This window comes from Python bivittatus, unplaced genomic scaffold (genome assembly GCF_059951505.1).
Source record: "Python bivittatus isolate LINGU-HERP-01145 unplaced genomic scaffold, Pbiv_v1 ctg000000_np1212, whole genome shotgun sequence".
NCBI classification, from domain to species: domain Eukaryota; kingdom Metazoa; phylum Chordata; class Lepidosauria; order Squamata; family Pythonidae; genus Python; species Python bivittatus.
In genome coordinates, this window is record NW_028277028.1 from 4258861 (window position 1) to 4271251 (window position 12391).

Genomic DNA, 12391 nt, shown 5'->3' on the forward strand with positions numbered 1-12391 from the left:
TGCCCAGGAGTCAAATCATATCCGATGCAGATCTTTCAGTACAGGAATCCTGTATGACAAACATTCAGAAAAAATATAACAAACTCATATGTGATCAAAATGATAAAATAGGAAGCATTTACACAAGTCTCTTCAGAATGTATATAATGATCAGGGTATCAGGACAGCCTCTTGAGGGCTTAAGTACATCTTTCATTTCATAGGGAAGTCATTTGTAAAAGGTGACTGAAATACTAATGTAGGAAACAAACTTCAATAAATATTAATAAATTATGTATCTGGAAATTATATGCCTCAGCTATTTGGATCAGAGTCCCATGCTTGGGAGCCACTTTTTGAGATTAAGAAGATGGGTCTCAAAAAAGGGATTCTTCTCAGTCAGTGCCCAACCTACAACCTATTTCTTTCTGGCAAGCTATATTAGGCTTGTGGCTCAGCTGTGCCTCATCCCTGATATAAAGAATAAAAATGTACTGCTTGGATTGCTTTCTTTCCCCTGATCTGAAGAAATTATGATTTGGGAGCAAGAGAAGAAACAATTTCTTAATCACCATTTTACAGCTGACCAGGAAAAATTGATGGTTTCAGACCAGATCAGATGCTGATTACTGAGAATGAAACTGTATTACTCACCAGGGTTTCAATCAAAGAATCCTTTTCTCTTAGCTGTTCTTGCAGTAGTTCAAGCTTGTGCTTCCATTCCTCTATTTCCTCGTGCAATTTGCTGATTTCTTCTGACTGAACACCATTCATCTGAGCCATATCACTGTGGGAATTATGTTGCTGATTGTCTTTTCCTATTAATCATATTGCAAAATGATTCATTTCTAGCATTTCAGACAGACCATTAAAACATTTTTACCCCAATGTATTTCAAAGTTATAAGTCCACAGAGAAATTAATGCAGAAGAGCTAAATTTAGACAATTGTATCTTAGAGTACTAATCCATTTTCAGCAAATACAAAAAGAAAAATTCCAAATAGCACCCACCGTCAGACAAATGGAAACAGAAATTCCAGGATAAAAAGGTAAATAAAAGAGGGACAAATAAATACATCATGAAGAATAACCTGTAACAGTCTGTCCTAACCATTTCAATTTTAAACCAGCTGAGGCAAACTTTTGAAATATTGGCATTTTACCTAAAATAAATAACTGGCCAGTATCTGATAATTGCTGAGATGCTTAGAAATGTACTTTGGGTGGGTAGGTGGGTAGGGGAACAATAGTTTGATTCTCTAAGTTACGTTTATCCTTAAGTGAGTGTATATATGAAGACTCTAATACACATTGTTTCTTTGTACAACAGATAACACCCAATGTCAATATTCAGCAAACAATATTCTCACTACTACCTATGTCTTCTTAAATGATAGACACCATAAACATGGACTCTTATATTGTAAAGCTTAATATACAAGAATTGGATTACAGAGATATATTTTGGCATATCCAATTTCTTCCCTAGTCAACTGATTGGCAGAAACTGAGATGAAGGCAAAGGAAAAATTAAAGGTAAAGATGCCCTCATGTCAAGCTCATCACCTGGTGACAGTATCTCTGCAGTTTTCTTGCCACGGTCTTCTTCTGGGAAGCCTTTTAATTTCCCTGTAAAACCTACAGCCCTGCAATTGTCAAGTGGTTCCCCATCATGGACTAATTAAGATCAACCCTGCTTAGGTTCTGAGATTGGCCAATGTTAGGTAAGGTGCCACCATCTGCTGAAGGACAATTTACATGAAAAAAAAATAGCGAAAAACGAATGAGAAATATCTTAGCTTCTGAGACAAATAGAGAGGGATAGCACTATGGCTCCAAACTGGTGCTAGCTCTCAGTTAAAGCAACTTTTTTTCCTCAACAAATCCTAGTCCTTAAAAATGTAGTCCTTTCTGTGCAATGCATGATATATTAAAATTAGTAGCTAACCTTGTAAATTCAGATCAGATCTGACCAAATAACCACTTTAAATGCAGTAATTAGAGGGGGACTCCTTCAAACCAAATTTTATTCCTGGTGTCTTCATGCTCATGTCCACGTAATGTTCTTGGCAGCAATACAAAAGTGGTTTTCATTGCCATCTTCTGGTACTTCTTTAAACTTTCTAATCTAGCTTATAGCCCTAGTATTCTCTGGAGGCTTTCCGTCTAAATATTAACCAGGACTGGCCCTGCTTTGTTTTTGAGCCCATAAACTAAGCTCAGCCAACTATTCTTCATCCTATAGCAACAATTACAATCCCAAGCTGACATCTCACAATACAGTTTAGCCATGACAGGATGGGCTTTTTTAATATATCTGTCTAAATGTCTGTTTCTACCACTTTTTTTTTTTTTTTTTAATCTGCACTCAGTTGTTAACGACTCTGCAGTGACTGCTTTGGACGAGTCCTTTGCAGTTTTCAAGGCAAGGTGTTTCGGAAGTGGTTTGCCAGTGCCTCCTTCCTAGAACAGAGCCCAGCTGGCGAGTGCAGGAGGCAGGGTTTCCGTTGCTTCGCGCCCTTTTCGGGCGAGCGTGGTTTTTTCACGCTTACCGGCAACTGCTCCCGGCTCCTTTTTGCAAGGCGCCGCCAGCATTTTTCCTCCCACCAGAGTGAGAGTACCCATTTATCTACTCACGTGAGTTTTTGAACTGTTGGGTTGACAGGAACTGGGGAGGAAACAGGAGCTCACCCTGTTAACGCGAAGGCTGGACTCAAACCGCTGAAGCATTGACCATTTCTGGCCGGCAACTTTCAGCGTCATTAAGCCGCTGCGCCACCGCGTCCCTTCTACCACTATATCTTCCTTTATTTTTTCTGGTTTCTTGAGGAAACCCCCCCCCCCTCTATAGATGATAACCCTGATGAAACTGTGAGATTGACTCCAGATGCATAAATAGTCTATTGTCTGACAATGATCTATGCCAATTCACGTTCCTGAGCTGTTCAAATTATATGCAACACGATATAATTTTAAATCCCATGGCTGCAAGTTTATTTCTCAGGAAAAACTGCAAAATACTATTAGCGTTAATACCTAGCTGTATCTTAAGGAGGTTATATTGGTCCTTGTGTTGCTGGATTTGGGACACTTGTTGTGTAACTGTTGTCTGCAACTGTTCATTTTGAACTTTTAAAGTTTCTATTTGTTTCTTCAATTCCTCAAGCTCCTGATCCTTTAAAATAAAATAAAAACAAACAAAATTAAGTTTGCACCAGTTTCTTTAACATTGATCTACTGTCTTATTATGCCTGGGACCCCAAGTCTTTTACTAGATTTCTAAATGAGATGCTAAACTGAGCAACTGTATTTGGTGAGTGCAGAACAGACAGCTTTTTTTTTGATTCACCAAAACATGGTGAGATAAAGAAAGTACCAAGGACTGAACTACACTACTTCTACTATTTACAATGAGAGATAACACTCCCCAATGTGTTGAGAGGTTATTCCAAAAAGTAATTCCTGAGGGAGTCTCAGGAGAACTAATGTACAGTACTATAATATATATTATATTATATATTATAATATAATATATAAGTCCTCACTTACCAACCACAATTGGGACTGGCAACTCTGTTGCTAAGAGATATGGTCGTAAAGTGAAACATCACATAACCATGCCTGACTTACAATGGCAGTTCGTCAGTTCCAGCTGCAGTTGTTAAGCAAATCACCATGGGTCATTGAGCATGACATCATATAATCACAACTTGCGACTCCTGCCAGCTTCCCCACTGACTTTGCTTGTCGGAAGCTGACTGTGAAGGTCGCAAATGGCAATCAAGTGACTGAAGAATGCTGCAACCGTTGGTTGTCAAGTGCCTGAATCATGATCACATCACTGCGGGGACACTGCAACAGCTGCAACTTCAAGGACCGGTACTAAGTCTCCATATTCAGCACCATCGTAACTTGGAACAGTTGCTGAACGAGTGGTCACTAAGTGAGGACTACCTGTATAATACTTTCAAGTATTACTAAACCACAAATATGACTGATATGTTGGCTATTTTTTAAAGCTTACTCGACAACGTAATTTGTAGCCGCAATTCTTATCTAGCATTAAATGGAATTTGGGTGGCACATATGACAGCAGAGATGTAGATATAAGACTATTAACTATAAAGCCAGTTTGGTGTAGTGGTTAAGATGCTAGAAACCAGGAGACTGTGAGTTCTAGTCCCACCTTAGGCATGAAAAAATGGCTGGGTGACTTTGGGCGAGTCACTCTCTCTCAGTCCAACCCACCACAAAAGGTTGTAATTGTGGGGAAAATTGGGGGCAGGATATGTTCATTACCTTGAGTTATATACAAAAAAGGCGAGATAAAAAAAATCTAACAACAACAACAACCATGGCCATCTTGATGGAGGGCAAAACAACAGACTGCATAATGAACTAATGGAGGAAGAGGTATTTGTTAAAGCAGAATGCCCATCAAATCTGAATGGGATTCATACATTTATATCTTGCATATTTTATATATTATCCACATATAAAATAGGAACAGGATTTTGCATGTTTTAATAATTTACACATTTTATGCATCCATGAAATGGCAGACGGGATTTTATTCATGCCCGTAAGCATACAACGTATGGATAGATTTTATCCCATGCATCCAACATATGGTAAATTGAGGTCTGCTAAATTAAAACCTATACAATTTTACAACATGCCACTTAAAAAAAAGCATAAGGCCTGGCAGAATTGAAATTACAACGAATGTGGGAAAATATTAACTTCATGCCTTTTTTCCATGAAAAATAAAAGTGCCTTTTGCTGCATCCCACACTTTTAGGGTATGTGTGAGTGTACAGAATTAAACTTCTCTTCCTCCATGCTCAATACAAATCAATCCTTTCAATTTTTTTTAATAGATGCTGTAAATTTTAAATGTAGTCTCAATATAATATGTAGCTTGGGCTTAAGATATGCCTCTTTAAATATGCACTGTACTCCTGAGAGTAAATGCAATTAACTTATAACAAGATACATTATTTACCTGTACTCTAATGACATTTTTATAGTGTGTCACTATGTTGTCATGCTGTTCTAATGTTTTTTTCACTTCTTCTTCCTTTTTATCTTCTTCACTTGACTTATAAACTGCCTTTGTTATAACTCCTGTGAAATGATTGCAATATTAGACAATTTTATTCAAATGTTGTAGCATTTCAAATGACTGTAGAGATTAAGAGTTTAAAAGATGTCTTCTTGTGGCTATTATCTTAATAATGGCTACTCGATATTTCTCAGTCACTCAGATTTTATCTTTACTATGCTGAAAAAAATGTTCCTATCCAATAGTAGTTACTTTAAAATGAAGAATACATTTTGATAAAAATTGTTCAGTAAACAATGGATCAGGAAACACTTCCCAGTCATGACGTGTAATTTTGGATATATTTATTGTTTTAACGGATTTTGTGAGTCCCCCATTAGGGGGAGATGGGCGGAGATAAATCTAATAAACAAACAACTAAACCTGCTGTAACTTTTAATACTCCCAATTTCCCACTGAGCTTAACTTTACATAATTGTTTCACATTTTAAGGAGCTCAATAAACACTAGTCTAACAGTGCACCACAAGCATAACAGATATACTCTGATTTCTGTGGAAAAATATGAAGGCCTCAGAAAGAACAAATCATTTTTCTCAAGGCTTCTGCCCAAAATTGAAAATAAAATTTAAAAAATATACATAAAATATACATATGAAGAAAGCTGCTGTGTTTCAAAATATTCATATCAAATCATGAAATAAATGAATATGCAAAAAGTTTATCCCAATATAAGTAAAACTTAAGTTTTCAGAAGTCCATGGAAAAATGAAGCAGAAGCAGCAAGGCCTCCTGAGACTCACCCTACTCAGACCCAGAAAACGAGACTGGTGAGACAATGTTTCACGTGGCAAAATTTGAATTCTGAGCTCTGGTGTCCCTTCCCTATCCTCATTTTCTCAATTTTTTTGGAAAGTTTATGTCTTATGTATGTATTCATAATATATAACTTTCTATGTTTACTACAAGGTAGATGATTTCTTTTGTTTGCAACATTAATTCTTGCGATCCTGCTGGTCTTAAAAGGGCAAGAATGAAGAGATGCTACATTTCATAGTGTTCAGAGACACTCACCTCCATTGGTTACAAACTTTTTAAAAATTAAATTCACTGAACATATTTTTAATTACTGTGAATAAACTATACTAAATGTACTTTATGAGCAGACAATTATGCTTAATACGTTTTTAAAAAATTATAAATTGATCTCTTACCTCTACATGATACAAAAATAAAGATTGTAAACATATACTTTTGTATATGTACAATTGTACATTTTTTTCTCTGAATTCCCATATTTTCTGTTGCATCAGAATTTCCAGAAATTGTATACCTATAGTCTATAAAATTGATTTTGATGTCACAAGACTTTTTAAAAAAAGAATTAGAACTGCTGGTAAAATGTACTTTCTCAATCTTTTCAAATGTAATTCTCCAAGAAATAAATGAAAAAAATCAAGAGAAATGATGTAACAAGTCTCACCTTCCAGTTCTTTCACCAGCTTTGTAAATTCATGATCAAACATCATATGATCAGGGCTAGAAAAGCTTGGCTGAGGTTTCTGAGCTGCTCGGGAATAGAATTCATGTTTGCTAATGAATCCCAACTTCTCAATAAAATTTTCCTTGCCAATCCTCTTTTCTATAAGCTGCTTTAGTTTCTCTCTAAAAGGGGAAAACAGAATTATGTAATAATTCAAGCTGAAAAAATTATCCTCTTTTTAATCAAATCCCTGACCCCCATAGTCTTATAGTTATCTTTAACAAATAAAAAGGTAGAAAAAAACCCAAGATGATTATCAGTTACATAGTATGCAACAGAGCCAAAAAATGGGGAAGAAAAAATAAGCAAGACAAATTACAAAACCAAATCAAAGAGTTTCAGGATATTGGAAACGATGAGAAAACAGTGGTAGATTTTTTTTTTCTCAAAGGATTAATTATACGTCTTTTATTTCATTTTTCAAGCCAACATTACCCTTAAATACCACTGGAGAAACCCAGCCTATAATTCCAAATGAAATTTTGCCAGTTTCAAACCGGTGAGGCCATAAAGTCTATAACTAATAATAAAACAGCATATGTTTGCCTTAATTTTTATGGAAAGTTCATCTATTTCTTAGTACTTACAATGCAAATTATATTAAATGACATATGAAAATACACTCACTTCTTATAATTCTCAAGTGAATTGTCATTGTAATAAATGGAGATTCCTAGCAATAGAGCACACAATCCTTGAACCAACTGCTCCTCTTCTCCAAGGTTTTCCGCTATTTGTCCTGTTAGCTAGATCTTGGCTAAGGATACTAGACACTCAAATCCTCTTCCCTGCATCACACTTTAGAGACAAAAGGTAACAATTTCCTTGACTTGAGCTCCATTCTTCGTAACTCAGTGCAGGTTTCTTAGCATCACTACAAAAGTGGCTTCCATTGCCTTCTTTCACAGTGTTTTCTGATTTCCCAATCTGGCCTACAGCTTTGGGACTTCCTGGCAGTCTCCTGTCTTAGTTCTAGCTTAGCTTTTTCACCATCAGCTTTGGTTAGCTACATTGCTGCTACCTACTGCGTCTTTAGCCAAGTTTTTATATTAATAACTTAACTGCGAATCAGTCAGATGTTTATTCATTTAACAAACACAAAGTTAGTGAAACAGAGTTATACTATAATAGAAACATGCAGCGTGCCAATTTTAACAGAGGAAACTGAAAATCTATTATGAGGATAATGTGGGACATTTTACAAAGACTTTTTCCATGACAATTATAACTTAATGAATGTCAAAATTGGAAACATTTGCTAAATCATTAAAAGAAGCACTTTTTTTTTAGAGTACTGTACATCTGCCCTTTGAGTAGTAATTATGTTAAGCTTTGATCAATCAGTGAAGTTTCCTTAAGTAAAAGCATGCATGCTTCCATTAAATAAACACTGATTCTAGAATATACCCCATAACCTCCAAGTTCTAGGACAATTCAGTACTGCATGCAATAAATGGTTATGGCCTTTTTTACTTCAGATATATTATGCATTTATTACAAGAAACAATGTAAAAACAACCTGTCACGTAAGTGAGGAAATTTACACACACACACACATTCTTAAAATGAGGACACAAAGACCTAATTTAGTAGTATTAAATGGTAATTCTTTTAAAAGGATACAAATGGAATATTTGCTGGATTGTGGAGAAAGTGTGTCACAGCAATGGGGCAATTGCTTAGCCAAGTGCAAAGCAGCATTAATAATCCAACCCTTGTCTGCACTTTGCTTCCCTGGAAAAAAGCAAAAATAAATGTTATCTCTGTTTGCATCACTTCTATATTTTTCACTCATTTTTTGATTCATCATTGTCAAGCTCATCAATCAATCAATCAAAAACCATTTCTAAAAGTGAGGAGTGCACAGGCCCCAGTAGCAATCCTATCTGATGTTTTTAAAAACTGCAATATTAGGAGCAGGGGACTGCAGCGCCTGAGACGGTCTAACTTAACATCTCTTAACCCAGTTATAATGCTGATGAAATGGTAGGGAAGGGGAGTTTTTGTTTGAATGTTTGAATTATCATTTTAGGTCCTGTGTGTGTGTGTGTGGGGGGGGCTTCTGTTCCTATGCGCTGTATTTCTCTACCCCTTATTTTATTTTTAGTTTCTAGTCAAGTAATTGCTCAGAGTCTTTTGGAGTGAGATTGCTACAATAAATCTAAATGATAACGATAATAATAGGAATTTGGTTCTGAGAGAGAAAGCATGAAGCACAAATAGGATAATCTCTCTAACGTCCATTTCTTTCCTTCTCCTTCCTGCTCTGTGAAAAATAAGTAAACAGAGTGGAAGTGCACATGTAATAAAGAGGAGAATGAGAACTTTCTGAAAAAAAATTGAAGAGAGGTTTTCTAGTGTATGCTAAAAAAAACATGTTTACCCACAGAACATTTTCTGTAACTAATGAATTTTTGGTTAAATATACCTCAGTCAAGTCAGGTGTAAAATATACTTTCATCAAATAGCTATCCTTGCTTAGAAGTCATCTGGATCAGTAATATCCAACAAGTATGTTACAGCAATAAGAACAGTATATGTGGTCCAACTGCAATAATTATATATTTTGAATTACCTCTGATAACAAATTGCACAGAACTTGGAAACAGAGTATTGTTTTCAAGCATAATTTCACAGCAGACATTTTATGATAGGCAACTCAGTTGTATGAAGCACACTTAATGCTGTGATTCTATGAATGCTACGATTCAGTCAACCACTGAGAGGACATCTCCCCTACCTTTGCTATGCACAAGCTTTCTATATTCAAACTAAGGCTAATCAATGAGAGAACTGGGTGCTTTAAAAGAGACCTTTTCGGAAAGTTTACACTCTTGTGTATTGTTCATCAAACAAAATATTTTGGCTTTCAACATCCCCACATTTGAAAAAGGAAGTTATTAATGATTTTCTGATCATACATACATGGAGACTATTTGCCTTCAGATATCTATAAATATCTTTAACCTTATAATAAATGAATTCTTTACTATTCTTTACTTTTACTATTACTTTACTATTTACTATTCCCAAAAGCCAGCAGGTTAAAATACGCTAGAAGAACCAAAAAGACAAGATAGTACACAGCACATTATAAATAACACAATTCATAACAAAATAATGATAAAAAGTAATAGAAGATTATGCACCAAGGCTGGAGACAGAACTGGATTACCAGATATAGTGATGTCCCCTTATTGTCTGTTGCTACGCTTTATGTGTGGCTGCACAAAATTTAGTTACGTTATAAGTAGTAGCAAACAGCCTGTACCAAAATAAAAAGGTGAGAAAGAATTCATCTGGTCACCTGGAAAGTTTATTAAAAGGGAATAAATATGCAGATCCATACAGAATTCACAGTACAGCAAGACATACCAACCATTTTAAGAGCCTCTGAGATATTCCTCATAGAGGGTCCTAGCAAATAATCTTCCCAAGGGCAAGTAAGCTCCTCATACGGCATCTCAGTAAACTGACCATCCAGCACAGCAGATGAAAGGATCTTAAATCAAGCCTGAGAGCAGCTGCTACAATGGTTAAATTGTTCCAGGTGACGAGATATTAAATAGCTGCTGACTAGGACTCCACCACCAGGACCTAATGTTAGAAGTGAGGGCCAGCTCGTTTGGTTATTCATCATCCAGGATTTGCTGTTTAAGAAGTACTATGGCTTAACTGTGGTACATAGATAGCAAAAGTTCTAGGGAGGCCATTCATCAAATATGTTATTCTTCCATGGTGAATTAAATGTATCAAGAATTATTAAAGGGGACAGATCTGGGGACAGAAGTTAGCTTTTGCCAGAGGTTAAAGATCACAAGCAAAGTAAGAGTCTCTATTCCAGCTGGAAGGTGGCATCAGTACTTGGAAATTTGAAACACTACCCTCGGGAACTTATGTAACACTGTTTCTAGACAGGTGTAATTGAGGTATGGTACTGATACTAACTGAGCTCCATATGTAACTTGAACCAATAAAATACAATAAATGTTAAACCAGTCTCAAATAAACTAATAATAGATTCTTTTTTTTTTTTGGTGGAAGAACTTTAAATCCCTCCAATGTTTCTGTGTGCTATCTGCACTGCACTTTCAACTTGGGCCCTCTTCTTACCTAAGCCAGGAAATAAACATCCAAGTATTTAAAATATTTAATCTGCTAAATTATTATACCTTGATGTTCCAATTATTCAACTAGAGATTTTTAGCAAACATGACAATCTTTGTCTTCTGATAATTAATTACAAAATGAAAATCAGTACAATACTAAGCAAGGGCCCTCAATGCTCTCTGAGGCTGGTTGATGTCTGATTTATGATTATCTGCATGAAGTAGTATTAGTACTTTTCCTAGCCATCCTATGCAAACCATGCAAAGAAATGGCAAAGAAATTAATGCAAAGGAGCCAGTAAATAGCACCATTTGACCCATTTCTGAGTTGGGATAGAAGCTGTACATTGCTTTAATGGTTTGCATCTTACTTGCAAGTTTGTGTTCACATGTAGCTTATATATAATCATGGTTGTGTATGTGAAAGAAAAATATTAAGGGTAAGGTAAAAAATGAAATCCGAAAAGAGATAACTATCTTATTATCAGTGGTCATTTACAAAATGATCTGGGATATGTTTATATGTGTCTATGTGTGATTTATGTGTGTATTAATAAAAGCCTTTGTTTCTGTTGAGGCCACAAGAGACAGAGCTGAACCATGAGATTAATAGAACATTCTGCTGTCATAATAAAATCTGGCAAATGTAAAAAATGCCACCTTGGTATCATAGCATCTCTGAATGCTCCATCTCTGCTTTGTTTGAATAAAATGTGGTATAAAGCAAGAACCTAAATTCTAAGAAAACTCCGGCAATTGTCATATTACCAAATGAAAACATTACTTTCTGAAACTGGGGAAAGACAATCTCCATAAAATAACAGCTTGGCTTTTTTGTTTTTTGTTTTGTTTTTTACAGGCAAACAGAAGCACTACCTACCATTAGCTTTTGCTTAGGACACTTTAGCTGCCAGAACATTTATGTATATTTAATTATTTTTTTTCTCTACTCTTGGAGATATATAATCTTAGGGAGTTAAAAGTTTCCAGGGACAGATTCTGAACTGTCCATCAAAATCAATGAATAAAACTAAGATTTTAAAATAGATGGAACTTGGTATCAGAAGATACATCAACTCCAACCTGCGTACAAGAACAATAGCAAAGAAGATGGTTCCTGCTCTTTCTAATTCATTTGTTTTAATACAAATGCAATTCATTGCCCCAGGTTATAGTCAGGAAAAGCCTGTGTCTGGGACAATGAGATACCTATGAACAGCCCTAAAGTTCATACTGAAGAGTACAAGTCAGATTCTGAATTTTGTAGAAGTAGTCTGTAGTGTTTTCAGAAGTATTGAACCTGCATTGCAGATTGGTATAAAACTGAAAGAGTTGCTTCTAACAACACTGTAGTGTTTATCCACCACCTTTATTCCCATGCTGTACTTTGGGCTGAGAGTATAACAAACAACAACCATGAGTATAATTTACTGTTACTATTCCTGCTGCACAGAATAACTTATAGGAGCCCTATAATATAATTGATTATTAACGTTGCAAGACAGAGATAGAATTAAGATTGATTTGGATTTCCATCCAATATCCCAATACCTCTCAGGCTGAAACAAATACCAGTCTACTTAAATTTGCTTTGTAGTCCTTTTTTCTGACTAATTTACAACTCAGTTGTTTGCAGAAGCTCCATGCCTCCTTGATCTGCATGCAGATTGGGTATGCTTTTAAATACCCATCATC

The 12391-nt window shown here is 35.7% G+C and overlaps 1 protein-coding gene across 5 annotated transcripts in view; it reads right to left on the bottom strand.

Annotated features, from left to right (window-relative positions):
* The window catches only part of USO1 (USO1 vesicle transport factor), a 48522-nt gene that overhangs the window by 7824 nt on the left and 28307 nt on the right, over nt 1–12391 (bottom strand). For all 5 annotated transcript variants that reach the window (XM_007438163.4, XM_007438161.4, XM_088136552.1 and 2 more), the window contains 6 exons: nt 8211–8321; nt 7215–7333; nt 6528–6709; nt 4986–5107; nt 3017–3155; nt 634–797 (listed from right to left, as the gene is read on the bottom strand). In XM_007438163.4, coding sequence (XP_007438225.1) covers nt 634–797; nt 3017–3155; nt 4986–5107; nt 6528–6709; nt 7215–7333; nt 8211–8321 — 837 coding nt within the window. The remainder of the gene's footprint in view (nt 1–633; nt 798–3016; nt 3156–4985; nt 5108–6527; nt 6710–7214; nt 7334–8210; nt 8322–12391) is intronic.